This window comes from Habropoda laboriosa, unplaced genomic scaffold, assembly GCF_001263275.1.
Source record: "Habropoda laboriosa isolate 0110345459 unplaced genomic scaffold, ASM126327v1 scaffold1329, whole genome shotgun sequence".
NCBI classification, from domain to species: Eukaryota; Metazoa; Arthropoda; class Insecta; order Hymenoptera; family Apidae; genus Habropoda; species Habropoda laboriosa.
Genome location: NW_017101431.1, coordinates 467,998 through 491,214, shown reverse-complemented (window position 1 = coordinate 491,214; position 23,217 = coordinate 467,998). Strand labels below are relative to the sequence as shown.

Genomic DNA, 23,217 nt, shown 5'->3' with positions numbered 1-23,217 from the left:
CCGATTTATGCCGTGTTTAGACTCATCTTCATTGGGAGAATCTCACCAATTCATTGGTACTATTTTCATATTGATAGGATGAAAATTAGAGAAACTGAAATTTTTGAAATTGGAGATTCATCTGCAACGCAGGCAGTGTCCCTTTCAAGTGTTGTGTCTCGATCGTCGCTGCTTAACGTTGTGCGTCTATTTCGCTTACTCTGATTGTATCTTTTCTCTTTCCACATTGAACTTTTCGAGAGTCAATTTCTGGAACCAAATGCTACTCTGCTGGCGAGGCTTTTCATGGGCAAACCCAACTATAAATAGTAAAGATGTATTAGCCGATCGTGGCCATTTCACCTTCGTCGCTTTTTTACATCGACGAACTCTACCGAGCAAAAGCTGTATTTGTAGAGGTTCGGAAGGTCAACATCATAACATATATTTACATGGGTTTGCCTGTAACGCGATCTTTGCCTTAGTCGAGTAATAATATGCTTTTCTCATACACCTTTTTTATCTGTCCTTTTTTTGGCAATACATATACTCTCGTTATCTTATACTTAGGACACGGTACACAGTGGTCCCAAACCGTAAAAGCGTGATTGAAAATCATAACGAGATTAAAAATCACATTACTTATTCTTTATTCATAATGAACGAGGCAATTCAGGGGTTCTTTTGGGTCGCAGAATCTGATTTTGATATTATTTTTTTACTTTAATAAAGAGCTACTCTTATCCTGGGGTGTTTCACTATAAGTGCATAAAAATTTTCCGCTTGATCTGAAATGCGATTTTGAATAGATAATATCATATAAGAGTAACCTCAAAACTCAATTGTTAAAGAGACATTAACGAAAGTGATTCCTTCTTCATTTTACTCAGGAGGGTTTGAATTTTCTAGACAATTGTTTTTAACCTCAGGAAATTATTTTTACTGTGCGGAAATTATAAATAAATTTTTATTTTGCAGTTTTCTGGGTAGAATGTTATTTTTGCTATATTTAAACATTTTTGTATTCCTCTGAGTTTTCTCTATAATCTGAAGTTTTTGCGTATTATTCATTCGGAAAGTAATGTCACAATAAACCCTTAAGTGCCGCCTCGCTGGCCGACTCACTTCTTGCCAGCGCATAGTCTGGACTGTGCTTCATTTTACTACAATTTTTTCCACACAATGGCGTACTTCTTAAACCGGTGGTGCTTCAGTAAAAGTAACAACTTCAAATATCAATTTGCGGAGACTTTTATATCCTAAGAACTGACATGGTGTCGCAGAGGAATATAATCGCTTATAGGTTAGGTTAGGTTAGGTTAGGTTAGGTATTTTGCTTTTAGAAATTAGTCTTTGTTATATCCAGATTTAAATAAACTAAAGGTTTAAAATTAAGACCAAATTCTTCTCTTCAAAGCGAATTTCCACCGGTAAACATCGTTTCTTCTTCGTAGTTCATAATCTTTACATTTATGCAATGTTGTTTATTAAAAATGTTTTCCTTTAATTACTGGATTTTAAATTGCGAATTAATTATCATTTATAATTGATTTTAAGTCATCGATATAAAGTTCGTCGATCAAGTCGATAAGATCTATGGCGTTTTAGATTTTAAGATTCTTTTAACGGGATTATATAAGTTTCAATTGTAAAAATAATATCGAACATGGCCACATTTATTCACACACATACTTATCTTCATTTCACTTGGCGACTCAACTTCATCCTTAGATTTTTAGAAGAATATGTTCCTCTATTTTTTACGAACAATATATCGAGACATTCGTATCGTGGATCGCGTGTTTGAAAAGTTCTGATGTCCCTCCTATTTCATGCTCTTTTTATTCGATAGTATCGTAAAGTAATTTAGTTAAATCTAACCTAAGCGCAGATGGTCAGGTTAGGTTAAATTAAAAGAAACATATATAACCTAACCTAAGCGCAGAAGGCAACAGTACAAGATTGAATATTACTTACAAGGGAGAGTCCTTAAGTGTAAATTGCCGATTTTTATGTAACTTATGTATGATGTAGTTTTCAAAGTACTATTTCACAAGTATTTTTCTTTTTTTTTTTGCTTGCTGTCAGAAAATCCGTTTTTGGTGCCTGCGAAGCGCGTTACTTGAGACCAGGTCCAGCTCACCCACGTGATGTGACTCACTCCGGGTTTTCCCCCGCCAGCTATGTTCGGGAATTTTGCAGAATCGGGCAGGACGGCGCGGTATCACTTTGTTATACACACTATCACAGTGTTCACAGTATCACTTTGTATCACAGTGTTATATACACCACCGGCCAAAAGTTTGGAATCACTGAGCATTGCAATTTACACAAAAATTTCCAGAAAAAAGTCAGCGACTTTGAGAATTTTTTATCATTCAATTGATATAAGATAAATTGATAAATGTAGAATTGAGATAAACTTCAAATCTATAAAAAAATTAGCAGCAGATTTAATATTGATGAAAAGTGGCAGGTGATTCCAAACTTTTGGCCGGTAGTGCATATATACTTAGCGATCGACCTTTGTACATATTTCTATAGTAAATGCAGTTCGTTTTACGAAAATTAGCAACGGCTAAGCAATTTTGCGCTCACCCTGTTTTCGGCTCGGAGTGTTGCTGATATTGCCGAAGTCCACGTTGAAAGGGTGAAAACAAGACTCCGTCTTGCACAGAGTGTGTGAAAGTTACGAATGTAATCATTTTTGTTACAATGTCGAAAATAAAAATCCCAATTTTTGGCTTACGCTTGGTGTCCTTACACGGAGCAGAATGTCGGTTGGTTGATAGGAGATTGGAACATTCAACGTATGTTAATACGTCGTTCTCCAAAGGATGGATTGGTCGTACTCCAAGGTATGAACGATCTGAGGACTTTGCGTGTCGTAATGTTCGATATATCTCGAGCGGTAAACGTATATCTTTGTGAGTTTAGATGATTCGAACTAACGTTACTCAGTAGAGGTTTGGTTGAAATGAGCTAGTCTGACTTAACACTTAGCCAACCGAATGGGGAGATCTCCCCGCTGCTAAGTAAGTCGCTGCATGACCAATCGGGGAGATTTCCCACTTATCAATCCGGGCCGTGAAAGTCTCAAAACTCTAAACCTAATAGTTTCCGAGGTATTCCACAAACTATGTTCCGTACCTCCAACTTTGGGGCTTGTTTTCACCTTTTCAACATGGATTTCGGCAAGTAAGAAAATACATATCAAATAGTTTTTTGAAAACTACATCGAACATAAGTTTTATAAAAATCGGTGATTTACACTTGGGTATTCCCCCTTGTTAGAAGGAAAGGCTTAACCTTTCATATCCTAAACTGCCCTGAGTTTTTGTCAATATGTAATACATGTCAACAATAATGCGTGTGTAAATTGTATTTGCTAAGATTAACTACAAGTATGTTAAAAAAGGAATACAAGTTTGGGATATTTGCACGATCTGCGAGTAACTTTGTGATGGTTCTTGCCATTTTAAAATACTCTCGAGTCTTTTTCCATAATTTCTCTTATATCACGGTCTTTTAAGTCTTGCAGCTGTAGCATTCCGTTGTATTTATTTAACAGTAAAATATAAATCTTGAAAAAAAAAAAATGTTCTCTGTATGATTGCAGACAATACAAGAAATTAAGAGACTATTTTCTAGCATTTTATCGTAGCAACGAATAAACTCTTTACATAGGTACGAAAAAAAACTATGTTTTTATTACGAAAACGTATAAAAAGTGGAGAAATTAAACATGCGAAGGCTGTACGTTAACATCCTATATCTTGAATGTAACGAAGGCAGAATTCAATTTTTTTTTATACTGATGCATAGTGCTAGTTAGTTTAAATTCGAACGACAAACGAAGTTGAAATGATTCAATTACACAGGAAAATTTGATAATCAATGTACAGAATTAATACAGTATATAATATTTACATATTCCCAAATTATTGTTGTACTCATTGTATCATACTATATTCGAATCTTTTGTAGTTGTATAAATAAATTTCATCGTATAACTATAAGATGACGTTATACTCTATAATTTGCAACATGCTATATCCGACTATAAGGCAACAATATTTGACGTAATGTACTATACTTCAGAGACGGTTTCAACGATTGAAAATGACCAAAAGATGTATACAATACTAGACAAAATTATAAATTTACTTCATTTTTCACATTTTTTGCTATCTACAAATAAAATTGTCTGTATTATTTTTATGTATCATGAATAATTGCGACTATTTTGAAGAATACCGTTTTCCAATTAGGTAAAAATATAAGTTCAGTTACAAAAAATAAAACTTTATTATAAAATTGCAACGAAAAGCGATTTTTAATTATCTGTTAATGCACTTTTATGGTTGATCAATTAAACAATTCTTATTTGTCATCCTGTAATTTTTCTATCAATTGTTTATCAACTTCTTACGCATAAAGTCGTACAGTCTTCGAAAAAGTTGTTCACGATTCAAGTTTCCGTACAGTTGAAACAACATAGTAGTGTTTAAAAATTGAAAGGTAATAATGATTTACTTTCAGTAACATCTAAATTGACTTTAAAATAATGAATTCAAAAAGTGAAGCATAGCACAACGCCTAATCTAATCGCAAAACACCGTAGAAAACTATGCAGCGTAGAAACAACCCAAACTTTAATTATATACTATTTTAACGCACTTGCAGTTAATCTTAGCAGTACAAATTTTTTTACACTTATTATTTATACCATATACTACATGCTTACGAAGAAATCGGAATGGATTGGGATATGCCGAGGTTGTGCCTTTCCTTGTTAGACATCATTTCACTGTATTTCACTCGCTCTCATTGGTTCTCATTTTCATCACCAATTCAGATTCAAGAAAGCTGGAGGCAAATAACAGCAGACAATTCCTGAAGTACTTTCCTTCCTCGTTAACTGTCGTGGCACGAGTTTACAAGCTCCCGAGGCTGCGACAGCTAAGTAGGCACCAACGAACAATGGATACATTTCTGTAAGCAAACTAAAATACGAAACGCCACATATATTGCATGATACAGATTTGAATATAGTTGCAGACTTACTTTTACAAATGAGCTTTCTGGTGGATGGCATCCCATACTTCCATTTCAGAGATGTAACACTGATGAAACAGTGTTATGTTAAGTTTATAATTATTGCTATATTAGGTTACGACGTATAGAGACACAGGATGTAATGATCATGTGATCGAACATGAAATTATGTTTTTATAGGGAGTTTCGTTTCTGTAAAATGCTGGTTCTGAAAACCACCGTAGAACAGACACGAGGATTATTTAAAAGAGTGAAAAACAACGAAATTGTAAATGTACTGATAAAATAAAAATAAGAATCCTAAAGTAATAATCAAATAATCCCAGAATTTGCGAATGAAATCACTCACTTTTTAAAACCGACAACGTTTAAGTGAATTGTTTCTTTATGACCTTTCTGTGTTTTGGAAATGTCATATGAAAACATATTGCAACGGTAAAGTGCACTGCTATTTAAATCAAGTAATGTGCTAGTGTTAGGTTGTGTTTGGGCTTTATTATTATGAGAAATATCCTTTCGATCCATTAAATGTCTTCTTCTTATTACAGTTTAATTTTTGTGTTTTCGACTTTTTGCGGTGTTTGCATGTGCCACCAATGCATAAGATAGAGAAAATTTCATATCAATACCGATATATTTTCATTTTGTTCGTAGGCATACGAACGCAGATTTCCTACGTGCCCGCAAATTCCTGTGTTCATTGGCTGCGAGATAGTTTCAGATGAAGAAATTAAAAGTGGCGCGGTTAGAATAACTGAGCGACGATGTAAATTAAATGTGGATGCTCCGTATATTTTAAAGAAGGTACGTGTACATGCATGTATACATTTTTTTTCTACAATTGTTGGTTTGATAAATTTAATTTTTAACCCCTTAACCTATGATTTCTTTTCTGACTAGGCGTATAAACGTCAGCCATTTTCTATTTTAGTACTGTATCAGGTAAAGAAAGCTAATCTGTTACAGATTAATCACATTTAGGAATCCTTAATTTTAGAAATTAAAACGAAAGTTAGGATTACAATGAATTTTTCTTATTAATACAACTATTTCTGTCGTATCTTGACCAGAATCTGTGTTACGAGTCTGACACGTTATATAAATATAAAATTTAATGTAAATTATTAGTGTAATAATGTGAATCAGCCAATATTAAAATCGTAATTGTCTTGATTGTTATTAATATGTGATAACCATCATTGTTTATTTGTTCGAATCTCAGAAAATCATTGCACAAGTACTATATTGTAACATTTAAAGATGCAAAACGTGCAGAAGTTTCGATTTTTTGGGTCTTTGAATTAATAGCTTCCCTTAAGACGTAATAATACGGTAATATACTTAAGAAAATGTAAAATTTCCAAAATGTAAAGATGAAACTTGATGGGTGTTATGGGGGGTATGAAAAGACCCTACATATAAAATTTTAGCTTCGGGAATTCACCCGTTCGGAAGATACAGGTTCTAATCTAACATAACCTAACAAATCTGCGAGTTACGTATATGTCAACTATATGAGTCCATTCAAATTGTAATAAAGTACATAAAGTACATAATTATCAAGCAAATAGGGTAGAAAATGCCTTATGCATGAGAACCTGTATCTTCCAAACGGGTGAATTTCTGAAGCTAAAATTTTATGTTTGGGCTCTTTTCACACTCCTCAACTCCATTCGGAACAACAGTCAAAATTTCTAGTAATATGTAAAATAATAGAACGCGATATCAATGTAAAATGTAAGCAATGTGTTGCAATCGTTTACTAACAATTGTTATTTTCTTTTCGTTTGTTACAGATCATTGGGGTAGATTTTGTATACTTTATTCAAAAGAATGTATTAGATAGACGAAATAGTATCTTAGAAATAGAAGCGTACAATGAAAGCTTTTCGTCCAGAGTAACAGTTATCGAAAAGTGCAGGTATTTTGTAAGTATTTAGTATAATTTATTTATTATTTGGTAATTTTGTTCGTAAGATATTATTAAAGGAACTGAGGCAATAAAATAATATACATATGTTCATACTCACGTGTCGCCACGAACTTACAGGACTTTATTTAAATTAAAAAAAAAAATTATTTTAGAGAAAATAATAAATTTAACATAATAATTTACATTTATAACATATACATATGTTACAATACTAATACAAATAACATATAAAACATCAACTGAAGTTAAATATAGTTTAACTTTTCTCGAAAATATTTTTTTGTAAAATTCAAGAAAAGTCCTGTCAGTTTGTCACAGTACTTTCTATATATGTTGCTAACACGAAGGAAAATCTTTATCTTTGAATTAGTCCAATTTTTGACTTACTTGGGGCAAATTTAAAGTTAAAATAGTAAAGAGGATGATTCTAGATGTAGCATTATTTCGTGGATGTACTGGTAAAACACCGTCAAAAAATCAAAAAATGCTCGTTTTTATAGTGAAAAAACGTATAAGAATAATCCTTTACATATTGGTGATACATAATGAGTCATAATGTAATAAATAAAGGATTTTTATACTAAATTAAGTCATTTATTCTAGATCCGTGTTATGTGAAACAAAAACTTTAAATTCATTTTCTGAAAAACAGTACATATTGACGTGTAGTCGGTGCTAAATGCATCGGACGGTAGTGGTTATGTTAACATCATAGGCGTACGAGCGTATCTATTTTATAACGCGACCTTTGTTTTTACTTCTGATCAATTTTTTTATCTGACTTTTTTTGCAATAGACGTAGTGCGTCAACCAACGACCGGTCGAGACGCTACCCTTGTATATGCACCGGCCTGCGTTGGAATGAATCATCCAATTTCAAAAATTTCAGTTTCCCTAATTTTCATCCTATCATTACGAAAATAGTGTCAATGAATCGATGAGATTCCCTCGATGATAATAAGTCCAAACACGACATAAATTGGACTAGTTTTATCCGTAATCAATTTAAATATCTCGGATAGTGAAAACGAGACGTATAATTTTTAAGGGTGATCTGAAACTGATTACATATTAAGTTTAGTACGATTTATGTCATGTTTGAACTTATTTTCATCACAAGAACGTCACCAATCCATTGATACTATTTTCATAAAGATAGGATGAAAATTATAGAAATTGAAATTTTCGTCATTGGGTAATTCGTTGTAACGCGCGCGGTATCCGTTTCAAGCGCCGCGGCATGTTTACTCTCGATATATCTATTCACGTGTGTGTATGTGTACCGCAGTGCATATAGCAAGCGTAAGTTCACTGCCACGAGAAAATCGATAGCACGCAGAGCAATACATTGTGTGCCGCATATGGTGCGGCAGTGGTAGCGAACATGTTGAGGGCGGAACGGGAAGATTCCACAGGACGATTGTTAACTGTTGAACGATAAAAGTAGAACGGAATTGTATTCATATCTTTGATTATACTTGCTAATTCATGGAAAAAATTTCATTGTCGTAATTCTAAGGCATCCGTTCTCGAAACAACAAACTTAGTAAAAAGGTTATTATGTAAAAAAGCAAAATGTCAAGTATGTATTTATTGAAATTGCATAAAATCTAAATTTGGTTTACTAACGGTATTAGGCTTGCACTGCTAAGGATGAATAGCATTTCCAAATGGAATGTTAACGGCGATTACTTTTTTTTAAGTTATTGTAATTTTTTGAGGAAGTATTTTTGGATATATGTATACATCTGAAACACTTATTCTTAAAAAATATTATATTTTACGAAGTAGATAACATTTTACAAGTAATGCATATAAACGCAAAACAGTATAAAAATTGCAATATATGATAATAAGAATAACAAGTAAGAAAGTATAAACATAAAATAAGAAACTAATAGCGGGGAGGTAATAATAATATTAATACTTATGAAAGTCTCTGAAACATGGTTCTAAACAAAGACCTGGTTTATTTTCACAGTCGTCGCAAAAGAATGTCGTTTCCTTTCGTTTGTTTATTTTCGTGCAATGCATACACCTTTTCCGGAGCACTCTGTTGCTCTCGTTTCTTGGGCAATGTGACGGAAGGTGAATCTTTTTTGGAGTTGGTGATTTAACTTCGGTATTTGAAAAGTTACCAAGTAAACTCTCTATAACTTTCATTCGAAAGTCGACGAACGTTAATTTAGATTGGTTGTTTGCTTTTTTATGGAGAAGATAGGAATTCAGCATGATCAGCTGGAAGATGTGGAAGGCAATTTTCACGTACCATCGTAACGTTTTCCTCTCGCAGCTGTAACAGGATAACATTTGATCTCGACGATCGGTGCCTCCCATGAATTGGTTATATTTTAATATAGCTTCCGGTATTGAATTTCCCTTTCTGGAAGTTTTAAAATCACCGGTGAATTCAGAAGAGAGAAAAAGTACCTTCCTCGTACCCCGCCACTTAAAAATGCAGACACCATTTTCGGTTATCCTCTGAACAATCTCACCCTTCTTCAACTTCTTGTTCGCAATGTCCTTTGACTTTCCACCGCGTTTTCGATGAAGGGTGCCGGTGATGTATGTGTTGGCTCTTAGAAAATTCGCAGCCAACTCAACAGAATTGTAGACATTGTCGATGTACACAGAATGACCCTTTCCCAATAAGTTACCCATTAATTTAATAACCACTTTGGATGCGTGATTCTTGCCTTCTACATCTGCATCTCCTTTTCCTGTGCAGATAATGAAATTCACCACCAGACCGTTTGGCTCCGTCAGCATATACAATTTCACTCCGTATTTGTGCCCCTTGTTTTTTATATACTGCCTGAAGACCAATCGCCCTCTCGACAACACCATACATTTGTCTATGCAAATTTCTTTCGACGGAGCATAAATGGTTCTCATCCTTTCGTTAAAAAATTCTTCAAGAGGCCTTATCTTCCCTAATCTATCCACCTTGGAGTTAGCTTCAAAATTGCAGTGGAAAGCCTTCAGGATCTGAAGAAAGCGATTTCTCGACATAATGTTCGCAAATAGCGAAGCCTTGAAGAATTGATCTTTCCTCCAATAATCGTTTATCTTTGGGAACTTCACGTGTCCCATGTGAAACAAGAGTCCCAAAAATTTCTTCATCTCTTCTACAGTGACGTCCTTGAAGTGCTTCATTCGCGATGATCCCAATTCTCTTTGGAAATTCTGTCCACTTTTATTTGTTTCGCGAACAATCATTTCCCAAAGAAATTCCGTAAATATGAAGGAAAAAAATCCAATCGGTGAATTGTCGTCCGGTAAAGCAGTTAGGCCAGGATTTCCAGTGAAAGGTATTTGTGTACGCAAAGTATTGACACCTTTAGCGTCCGCTATGTCACCATGGATGAATCCATTCGATTGGTCATCTCCCTGACCTTGAATAAAACATGGTTTGTCAGTTTCCTCGTCTGATTCAGAGCTGTCAGATTCAGAGCTATCAGAAGCCACTGACAGCAAGTCAACGTCCGAATCATCGTCTACGCCAGGAGGAAAATCCTCCAGAAATTTAACATCTTCCATTAAGTCTACGTCAGGTTCTAATATAATTTCTTCGATTTCTTCTTCTTTGAACCTTTTGCTGGTTTGCTGTTCGCTACTAATTGACTTTTCATCCATTCTTCAACTGTAAAATTGAATCATTTTAATGGATGTAACAGATCATAAATGAAGAAAAAAACATAAATATACATAATATAGGGTGAACCAGATAAAGTGTTAGAAACTGTTTTCTTCGAAACCACTGCAGATATCGACTTGAACTTTTGTTTTTATTTTAAATGGAACAGAACAGGAGGGATAATCATTTAGGGTGCAATAAATTTGATGGCCTCCCCGGCGGACAAAGGGCCGTCCCCTCATTGTTTTAAATAGAACTGCGTACTAATTTTTTGTTACTCCGATAGCTATTATCGAACTTAATACCATTTACTTGAAATACTTTTTTTCTGCAGAGTTAAATAGTTATGGCGAAGAATATTTTTATCAAGGGACATTTGATAATCAAAATAAACGTATTCTGAGTTAAGAATCATTTTATTAGATGTTCAGAATGGTGTCGTAAGACTTCTACATGTTTATTAAGCCTTTCATGAATATTGATAAGAATGAACGAGCTTTGTGTGTGTGATACATAGGTGCGAATGACGAGCATTTATAATTTAAGGAAAGAGGATGTTCAATCTCAAGTATTGAATTTCAAGTAGAGTGTGTTCATGTTCATTAAAATTATTATCGCTATTATTGTTGTTGTTACTATCATTTTTTTTTTAATCATTTGATATAATGATCCTTAATCCAGAATACGTTTAGTTTGATATCTTTCGACGTCGCGCCTCCTTAAAGTTTCTGCAGAGAAGAGTATTCTCCGCCATTACTCTTTAACTGTGTAGTATAAAAAAAATTTTCAAGTAAATGTTATTAAATTCGATAATATCTATTCGAATAAAAAAAAAGTTAATACGCCATCGCATTTAACACGTTCAGGACAGCGTGATCCACTGGTGGGTCATCGAGTGTTGCTCTTATTTGCCGATGGGTCATCGTGGGATGCTGCCATCTAGCGACGTGACTCATTGGTGGGTCACCGCAATCAAAATGTTCAAAATAACGATACAAACTAACGCAATGCAGGCTAGGTTTTTTTGTGACTTTATTCTTTTATGTAAATTTATATTTTATTGTTTTACAATATTAGAGGGATATTTTGTACTTATTATTTTTATATAAATTCAAAGAAATAACTTACAATTAGCGTTATAATGTATAAAGAAACATTACATGAACTTAAACAAAATGTTTATAGGAATGCAACTTAACATATTTACAGAATTATTACATAAATTAAATGTACTTGTGAACATTTTCGAAGCAAAGAATACAAAAATGGCGTTGACCAATGTAAATCTCGAAGTAGGTATTAAACTTTTTTTGTTAGAACTCGTGCTTCTTTTACAACCTCTTTCTTTACTAAATATATTATAACAATTCCTTAGAACAATTCTCATGCTAATTTTTATTAACGGTAAACCATAAATTGTGCTCCGCTACATTAACAACCTCAATGGAAGCAAATAATAAAGTATTAACAAAAGAAGCTTGACACGGAAGGAAGAGAAGCATAAATCTGAAAGGAGAGACAGAAATCTTTTTTTTTTTATTTTTCGTAGGAAATGACAAAATAATGCGGTGACCCATCGATGGGTCACTTCGGCAAGAATGACAAATAGCTTGAGTAGACGGCGTGACCCACCAGTGGGTCACCTCATTATTTTATAATGTTGTATAAAAAAACATGTATATTTAACAAGTGAAAAGATTAGAGAATGAAAAAGTATGTATTAATGATTAATAAACACTTCGATACAGTTAAATCATCCGATCATAACAAGCGCCAGTAGTAGCGCTGAATTGTTAACTATGCAGAATAAAAATAAAGTTTTCAAGTAAATATTGTTAAGTTCGATAACAGCTATCTGAATAACAAAAAATTAATATGCCGTTCCGTTTAAAAAAAAAATAGGGGGGCCCCTTTGTCTCCCTAGGAACCACCCCTAAATAATTAGCTCCGCTCCTGTCCCATTTAATGTAAAAAAAAATTCAAGTCGGTATCTGCAATGGTTTCGCAGAAAACAGCTTGTAGCACTTTATCTGGCTCACCCTGTATAAGCTTACTAGTAAAATGATCAAAGTTGAAGAAGACCAGTCTTGAAGGTAGAGCATGGAAACGTGCAGGAAAGTTGAGCGAAAAAGATCTGCATTCGCACTCTCGCTTTTATTGGTTCGTATTGTACACACACACGCGCGCGCGCCGCCTCCGTGTTCAATGGAGGATTCGCGGTGGTAGTCGTGGAACACACAGAGGCGTTATCGACTTTTGGTGTTACGACGGTGACCGATCCGTACACTGTCGACGCTGGCACACGAAGCGTCTTTCTGGATCGACAATGCTTCGACGGCGGTAGATGTGGCCTGTATAGGTCGACCACGCAAAACTGAAGCTTCTAACGCGCATGCGCAAGCAAATGAGCGGTAAGAAGGCACATCGCTATCCCCACTACTCTACGGTCCTACTGCTTCACGTATATGTGTAGTGCCATTATGTATACAATATAAAAGCTATTTCGCAACAAAACGCACAGAATTGCGATCATAGTGACCGATTTTTTTCAAAGTCGCTGCATTTGTTGATAACCTCGGAAAATTGAACTGTATGGAATTTCAGCTTTCTAGTTAAAACTGTTTTCGAGCTACTCCATGTTAAAGTTTTAAAAAATTGCACGAAATGAGCGGATATGTCATTACTTCAACCGCAATATTTTGACTCTGTTTAAAGATAATGCTTCGATCTTATGCTCATTTTAAAGCTAAAGGAATGCTCTTTCCGAGTATTACATAAAATTGTATTTATTATTAAGCAATGTAATAATTATCGGTGCTAAAGTTTCAAATGACGATTTCACGTCGTTCTCACTAATAGATCAATTTGAAAAAAATACTTTTGAATTTCTTGATCTTTGACCTGAGAAATAATTCAAAATGACGCTTTTTCAAAAGCGATTTCGAGAACATTGAAAGAGAAAATAAAGTTTACCACGGTGCGTGTCGTTCGGTGCCGTGCAGATGTCCCGAACAGCCGCAGTTGCCACGCATGCGCACCGCATACAACGTGTTACTTTCTTAAGATAAACATCTCGCTCGAATGTTTCTCAAATTTGTATCTTCATCGCTTATCGTAACGCGTGGAAACTAATACGAATGTATTACACTACCTAAATTTTGTTACATTCAGCATATTGTCATATTTATTTTCCAGTTATTTGATAATCATCATTTTGTACGTCTCCAATTCCTTTTATAACTTGTGTCTGTAATGTAGTACAAATACACGAACATTTTAAGGAAAGTACGTAGATATATTAATTTGCCAAAATAAAGTTGGTTTATAAATTTTTTTGGTATATTGAAATTTGTTTTTTAAACATTCTGCGAACTGTTTTTGATATGTATGCATTGCAACAGTATCGTGTTTTACACTTTCTAATGTAAGGATTAACAAATGATATCGATTTCGTTTCTTATGCATCCTTGTAATATTCACCATTTACGAATTCCTGTTGTATTTCTTCCTGGTTTAAGCGTTGTTTTCTCAACCGTTACCTATTGTTTGTAGCGTACAGTATCTATTTCTACTTTTTCAAAACTCTTTACCAGGCTATATCGTATAGTTGCGGATCCAGGATACATATTACACTCAATTAAATCACATTTAATGTCTCGTAATACAATAACGTGACTAGATAAAAATAAATAATTCATTACAAATTGCTGTTTGATAGACATAATCTATCTTCACGTTTTTTAAATATTTTAACACGTTCGCTGCCACCAGAAAATCGATAGCACGCTGGGCAATACATTTTGGACTGCACACGCTGCGTCGGCGGCAGCGAACGTGTTAAGGTCATTGGAGAAGACATAACTCAATATTTAACTGGTAGCCACTGTTGTGATCAAAGTGCTTATAGATAATAATGAAACGACTTTATCAGCTGTCATGTGTTACTTCCAAAACTTAACCCTTGGAGGTGTCGTTTTTCATGTTATTTTTATTGTAATTGTAATAAATTACTATTGTTACCAATACTTAGCGAAATTCCATCCAGATCACTTTGCAGTAATCTCGTAGCTTCAGTTTTATAACTTGAGATAAAATATTAAAAGGAAGGGCAAATAGAGACATGAACAGCCAGTGTTTCTATTCACTTCATCACAACGTAACCTTTACCTGCTGACAAATTTGTAATTCTTTAAATTGATTTGGTGATTTTTCAATTTTTGAAGATTTTCACGAGTTTTCCTAATGTCACGGGTATAGAAATCTACGAGAACGGAGCTACATAAGAAGTATGTTACAAAAAATTGAAAGAAGTAGTGGAGAAGGTAAAAAATAGTGTGTTAACGTTGAAAAAAGCTAGAGTAGAGTTATTCTGTTATATGTATATCGCCATTTTAAGAAGGGTGATAAAGATTTTCTAGATCGGAAAGGACGAAAAATCATAAAATTCAGAAATAATAGTACAAAGAAAAATAATTTACATTCATTTGTTAACAATGAAACTAACAAGGATAAAGCAAGACCTTCGGGTCGCCGATTTAGTTGAGATTGCGAACATTCATAAATTTCATCATTCTGTTTACAAAAATATCTCATTATAGGGGCAAACATTCAATACGTTTCAAGGTATTTGCAATTAAAATTTAATACTACGTGAAGTATAATTAAGTTGGATGACTAACCGAGCAATGTTGTGGCGTAACAGTAGTGTGCCAACTTTCAACTTCTTTTTCCATTTATCCGTATGAAATAATTGCATTTCACATGCAAAACCATATGATAAATGTTAAAAAAATGTTTTATTTACTATTATAATTTTAAAACTTACTATACTACAATGCAATGAAGTTATTCGAAAACAACGAATAATCTCTTATTGGAATAAAAATTTATTCGAATAAACCAGCGAATAGCCGATGACTCATCGGCACGCACCAACGGTTGCTCCAGAAAGTGGAGCGAGGAACCTCGGCAGTGGTCAAAATGGAAAAAAAGTTTTCATATTAGTCTATTTTCCTTTTCAACACGAACAATTTTCAAATTTTCACCGCATAGTATTTGCAAACAATGTAGCTGAAATAAAAAATAATCTGAATGATGTACAATTCGTATGTACCATAGCTAATATTTGGTCAGCAAAATAAAGTTTTTTAGGAGTAACTGTATATTGGATGGTTTCACATTCATATGGAAAAAAAATTGGTAACTTCGATTTGTAGAACATTTCGAGTTAGTGGTTGCATAGTTGTGTAATAATATGTATTATGTTACAAACAGCATAATTATTAAAAATCTTGTATTAATATTTGGGTACCCATACTTACGATAAAATGGTAAATTGATTTTTTGTCAAAAGAAACGGTGTTATTCTAGATTGTATTATAGATGCTTGACTTAAAAGAAACACTATATACGTTGTTATGATGTGGAAAAATGAACTATTCCTCAAACTTGTTTGCAATACACAATTTATTTTAATACACAATTGATCTGGCGGACACGAAATTAACAATATCTTACTTGACTCTGTGAAATCAAAAATACAAACAAAGCCTCCTGGACCCTCTCGAGGGTCCTTTTATAAATGTTTTCCAGAGGCGGTGGCGTAAGATGGGTCACAAGAACGCATCATCGATAATGATACTTACTCTTGTAACACAGGGTGTCTCTGCAATCGTGATACAACCGAGAAAGGGATGATTCCTCATGGAAAAATAAGTCGAAAGTGCAGAATAAAGTTTTCGCGTATGAAGTTTCAATAATTGTGCTTTTACCACGATTGTATATGTAATATATACTTAACAGTTCTAATGGATCAAATAATTAGACGATACAAGATAAAATGTTAGGTTTGGAGGCTTTGAGAAGGGCACCGCGTTTTTTGACAGTATCCATATATTATCGTATCATCTTGTGGCTTCCAGAATAAAATTGTGGCCGTGATAATGATTATCAGTGTGTTTCACGAGCCCTGATGAAGTGAGCTGCAACGCTTACGAAACTTCGGAATACTCTTTCCATAAGGACACGACTTACACCCGAAATCCTCAATAATAATAATTATGCTCCGGGCCGTGAAGGCCTTAAATCTTTGGTCCCTAAACGTGGATGCTTCGGTTAACATATTGTTGACATAGAAATCATTTTGCACCGTTTGAACTACGATTGGGTAATTTTTCCACTCGTCCTTTGTAAGCTACTATAACGTATAAGAGCGTTTGCAATGCTGCATGTCACGCCAAAGAATTTTGTGATATTTCTTATCATCAATTCTATTTATAGCTTTGCGATGTCTGCGGTGAGCATGTATCATATAGCCTCAAAAGACATCATCGAGGTATGATTTCGAGAAACTCCTGAACTCGATTTGATGGAAGCATCGAATATTATGCAAATTTTTGTCGTAAGACTATCTGATTTCGTGACTGCGTGATGAGTGATCCAAAAATATCCATGTGAGTGATCTTACATGAGAGGAAATGAACCGGTTTTATGCTTGAGTCATTTAATGCCGCACAGCTGGTTCATTTATGATGCTGAAGTTTTAAGTCTGTGTCCAACTGGTCCACTCCTTAGTGACACCTATTTGTTTAGTTTTTAAGTCAGTCTCTTCTAAACAAAGAAAGGCTATGAGTGCCTATGTTTCCATTACCGTATTTCTTTGAAATATTGTATCATATTTATAACTGTTCCTCAGAAAATCCTTCAGAATTTTATATTAGCTGTTCAGTTTTACGTGTAGAATCATCTTCTATTCTATTTTTTATATTTGTATGGTCACATTAGCGGTAAGAAAGAATATAATACCGGAGATATATATTTTTAGGTTCATCCTGAAAATCCAGAATGGACGTGTTTCGAGCAAACTGCAAGTTTAGATATTAAAAATTTTTTCGGTTTTGAAAATTCTATGGAAAAATTAGCAATGAAACAGTATGCTCAAAACATTGCAAAGGTATTGTTTGCATCATCAAAGTTTGCTGTTATAACTTCTGTCGTTTAAATGCAATACTGTTAAAAAAAAAATAATGTTACAGGGCAAAGAAATAATTGAATTCTTTATAAATCAATTAAAAGAAGAGGGAATTACATATGTAGCTGCATGGAAGGATACAAATGAGGCATCTGCGCAAGATGAAGGGTGAGTTTGTAATTGCAACATGTCGAAAACTCGAATATTTTTTCAAATACTTCTCTCATCTTCTTGTTTACGTAAATGGTATGTAGTAGTGCCGAAACATCGCGATTCAAAATGAGTTTATTGTTACGCTATGCGTAGCTAATGTGCTGTGCGTCAAGCTAATGAGATATAGCTATTTCAAGTTTTTACGTGGTTTATTATACATAAGTATGTACAAGTATCTTCACTCGCTATGGCAAATGGTGAGAGTGGTTTTGTGTACAAGTTTTAAGTACAATAATTCTTGCGATTAATCGACAGCTCCTGCGATTGCTCGTTAATCAGAAGGATTCTCTGGTTACTAGAAATTCTTGATTTTTGTTACGTTGATGTTTGATGAAATATTATCATGTGTATATCGCTTTTCGGGTTTAGGGCTACTGCAGAAAGTCAGGAATCCCTTAGTCAGGAAGAAACTTACGCTTATATGGACAACAAATTACAGAATAGAGGTATGATATATTTTCCTATGTTATTATACATAACGCTTATATATTCAGCAAATGGCTTTTGACATCAAGATATTACCAAGAATAAACATTTTTAATTGTATTTGTAATTGAATCTTTCATAAGTAATGATAATAGCGTGTAACATTTCTGAATTATGACCGATATTTAGCACGTAAGACAATATCAAAATGTCTGCTATCTATCGGTAACCGTGCACAAGAAAATCTTTGCTAGTACTATCAAGTCTTCTTTTGCTTGCATTTATGGTTACTGTGGCGGTACCTCCTACACTTCGTCATCAGAGGGACTAACTGACGAAATACGAAAATTTTTCTCCCATGTCCTCTCTATGTCTCCTATTTAACCTCTGGTCTGAGTGCCTCCCGTGTGTAAGACATGGGTCTCCTAGATAACCTTATTTCTCCAATATGGGAAAGTACAGCCAAATTCAATATCTCTTTATGTACAAAGATTGCAAACTAAGAGTCTTAAATTAGTATTAAACGAAGATTATTGATATGCTAAGATCAAGGATTTACACTCGCAAGAGAAGGACTCGAATTGTTCGATATCGATTTTAACGCGCATACAGATTCCTAATGATGTACATATGTTTACGTTTATCCTGTTCCATGGTTCACAGTCCTCTCACTAGAAGGCACCTTTCTTTTTTTTATTTGGAAGATTTCTCCCATGTAAAAAAGAAAAAACTAGAAGGCACCCTCGCCTTCCCCACTCCGTGGTCAGTTCTTCTAGGGACAATGTTTCCACTCTTAAAGCAATGCAACGTCGGTTTGCTTGCCATCTCTAAGCTTTCTCATGCCTTCTTTCAAACAATCAGTTCTATACCACCTGATATCTATGTGACTTCGAGTCACTAGCTACTGCATTGCACAGTCAGACATACTTCTTCTGTCATACACAGGTCGCGATACACTTGCAGAAAAAATTGTGCCATAAGCTTGTTAAACAGTGCAAAATTTTCCTCTACAGTTTTTCTCCAACTTCACTTGACACAGAACTGACGCCTGATGTGTAGTTGTTAGAATCAATCTGTACATATATTCTTGTACATTAATTGTTATTAGAGTAAAACTTTCAAAATAGAAATAAAAATAGGAAGTCTTGCTGAAGAGTCTACTAGGGAACCCAAAACGAAACGCACTTCCAATCTACTTTCCCGCCTGTCCTCTTACTATCTCCTTCTTCCACTGATACGCCGCCATAGAGTGATGAACCCGACGTGATTTGAACACGCATCAACAGGGGAAACACAACATGAAGGATCGCCAACCGAGCAGTGCGACGAGCAGCATCATCGATAAGATAGATAAGCTACATATCTTCGCTAGGATTCATAACCCCTCTCCTAGGGTGGCCATGCAACCAGGACGCCGGCCTCAGAGAATCGAAGCAACATGACGGATCCAGCAACGCCGATCGCTGGGATGGCTCACGGCACAATAGAGCAGCATACATTCTCACACCATGGTGATGCAAGGGCAGCTGAGTACGTGGCTGCAACTCGGCTTGAACAACATGCTCGTCTCAAAAAATAAAGCATTTCGAATGATGCACCCAGTAGCAGCAACATCCACCGACGCAGCAACGTTTGACTACGCAACGGCAGAAGCAGACGCGAAGGATCATCGTTGTAACGTTAATAGTAGGAGGATAATACGGTGGCGATACTTCCTACATTCCACACCAGTGGGATTAATTGGCGAAACACCGAAACCTTTTCCTTCAAGTCTCCTCGTTAAGGATCCTATTGATACAAATGGTCTAACCTAACTGTTCCCCGCATCTAAGGCACGGATCATCCTGGTAGCCTTATTGACGAGTCCACAAGGAAGCTCGGTACTTCTCTTTGCATCTTCGTTTTTTACCTGTTCTTTTTCTCTATCTTTCTCCTCCTTTTACTAATATACCGCCATAGTTGCAATGGAACAAAGATTACAGAGAAAAGGAGGTAACATCTTTTGTTGTTGCTACACAACCAACCAGATTAGATAATAAGATCAATTATACTTGTTCTAATTTGCAGGATTGGTCAGGCAGTATGATATATTAGAAGGGAAGTACTGTTATGAAATATTGACAATTTTCATTTCATTTTAAGTAATTTCTTTCGCGTGTATGGAACTTAGTCGTTTGAAACAGTTTCGAGTTCTGCATATAAAGGGTGTTCGGTAATTGGTGGGAGAAATTTTGAGAGATACTTCTAGAAGTCAGAATAATACCAAACTCCAGAATAACGAAATTGTGTTTGAGATTTCGTTTATATTTGATAACACATACAAGATGAAACGAAGGAAACGTAACATTTAAATACCACTCTTGGTTTTAAAGATAAGATATTATTTTCTGTGAGGTATTTTGAAGGAACAAGTACGTTAAATAGAATTTATATTTTTACCTTTTACATAAAGGATACTTAAATGAAGAAATCTGTGATGTTTCGAACAGATTGACGAACAGAGGTTACGATTTGTCATTGTACCTTCTGCATGATCGAATAATTGTATAGAGAATAGTGCAATATTTTTGTTAGAGTTGTTCAAAACTTTCATTAGAAGATAGACTTTTGAATACTCACCGAAAGATGTGGTCTCAGCAAAATGTTGGCTAATTCATTTGTAAAATAAAATGAAATCATGTAAATCTTATAGTTCGTTTAGGAAGACTGAAAATATATGTGTATCGTGAAGCACAAATTATTCCAAAGAAAATTCTTAGAATCTGTGTAAAAAACTCAACATAGATTTTACTTTACTAATACAATTTCTTTGCACAGCACTGAGTGAGTACAACTTGCAACGAAATGAAAATTATTCGCTTGCAATGAACGACTCCGTGTATTTTTAGGTTCTACATAATTTTAGGAATATACAAGGTGTCCAATACAATCATGATATAACCGACAATTCCTTACAAAAAAATAAATAAAAAATATAGAATATACTTTTTTTATTATTAGTTTACTATGACAGCTATAATATTACCACTTTTTTGTTACTGACTGCTACTACGTTATAGCACTGTTTCGCTTTACAAAATAGTTCTATATCAGTTAAGCATAGTAATGGCTTGATTTACGTTAAGTTAAATCTGTAATTTCATATTCAAAGTTGTTCTTCTCAGAAACTACGCAATTGATCAAATTGATTTATTCTATATTTTTTACTTGTTTTTTTAAAAAGAAATCTTTTTACCGGTTATACTATAGGTTGCAAGACGCCTAATGTCTTAAAATAGTCCACTCTTGATTTAAAGTTTAGTTTAAGTGTAGATGTTAAGTACTTAGGTATTTTAGTTTCATATTTATTTAATATATATCTGTAACGAAAAGATGACAAAATAAATTAGAGTAGAAGTATTTTTTTAAATGTAGATATATTCATCAGTTCTCAATATATATTAATTTTGGCGAGAAAATGTAATTTAAATCATATAATACTTTTTATACGAACATAACGGGTTTTCTAATATTTATGAACAGTATTGTAACTAGTTATTTATTGGCTTCAGCAAGAATATGTCTTTTATCAAGTATGATATTCGATGGGACTTGTCGAACCGGGGCATTTTACTCCTATTCTCCGAGATATCAAGGTGATCTTGAGTTTTTTAAATAGCACTGCGTACTTTTTCTAATAGAATGTTATAAGAGAAAATGTCAGAAAACAGATTGGCAAAAACTTTGAAACGTGTACACTACCATCTTTGCGTTTGTTGGCAACTGAATATAATAATTGTCCTTTAATCCATTTATTTGAAACGTTCAAACAGTATATTTCAATGGTACTAATCGAAGTTTATGGAAGAATTATATATTGAAGTAAGTAAATTTTCTTTTCTTGTCGTTCATAACATAGTTATAGTAAGTGAAATTAAAAATTATTGTAATAAATTAAACTGATTATTCGGATTAGGTTGAAAGGTACTGATAGCAGAACAAGACGAACTCGATGTAATGGCTGCTATATACATATGTATAAGTAGTGATTGCTGTTGGAACATTTATTGTGAGTTATATTTTTGCAATTCAGTTTCATAAATTAGTGTGTTTATTCAATGCATTAAAATAGCTTTTTGGTGTTTTAAGTTCACGCAAATTGTGAGTCTAGTACTCATCATTTGAAACATTTTACGGCATGTGCGCTGTTAATTTTCGAATTTCCGTTTAAGATTTTTCCTTTTTTCTAGTACACAACGTCCTGAAAGAAGAGAATAATATCTGCTTTTGTTCGTTTATCATATTTTTTCGTATTAATTTCAAGTTCTGAACAGTTTTTCTATTTTACATTCTTTATACATGATCGTCGTAATTTTAGATTGGGAGTTTAAGTCGCAATTTTACCTGTGATCATTTAGTGATATAGATTAGATTTACTCTTCAAAAACAAACTTACTCTTGTTGGAGGTAATATACGTGAAACGGTGCGATTAATTGTACGTGCGCTGGTGCACCATAATAATTGTGTAAAAGAGCAAATTTAAAGTCGAAATGACTATTAGGTTAATAGTTATAGGATATAGATAGCTCAACACTTTTTTGTAAAAGGCGAAAACGTTCATAGAATAGTGTAAGAACCGAGGAAAAATTTAAAGAGACCAACGGGAATCCCGGGATCTCCGGCAGCGAAAAGCCGGAACTCTATCACAACTAAGGGCGCTATCTTCATTTCCTCGCTATTATTGCTATTTTTCATGGGCACGGGGAAGACCCCGATCCCACACTCGGCCATCCTGCGCCGACATTCACCTTCGAATGTTCTTAAGTGCGCACCTCACTCACTCTCTACCTCTCTTTCTCAACATTTTCGGGTACACTTCGTTGAAACTCTTCTGAGGGACGTGCAATTTCTCCTCACAGGTTATTTCACAACACAACTTGGTTTCGTCGTCGTCATCGCCCTTGTGTGGTCGTATTTAAATGCCCCCGTTCTATTAGTAAAATTATATTCCGGAGATACTT

General features: G+C 34.4%; 1 protein-coding gene across 1 annotated transcript in view; it reads left to right on the top strand.

Moving 5' to 3' along the window:
* Positions 1–23,217, top strand: part of LOC108578149 (protein real-time) — a 47,796-nt gene that overhangs the window by 8,849 nt on the left and 15,730 nt on the right. Inside the window, 5 exon segments of the mRNA XM_017941418.1 lie at positions 5,692–5,841; positions 6,834–6,965; positions 17,431–17,559; positions 17,642–17,745; positions 18,160–18,236. Of these exon segments, the coding sequence (XP_017796907.1) occupies positions 5,692–5,841; positions 6,834–6,965; positions 17,431–17,559; positions 17,642–17,745; positions 18,160–18,236 (592 nt within the window).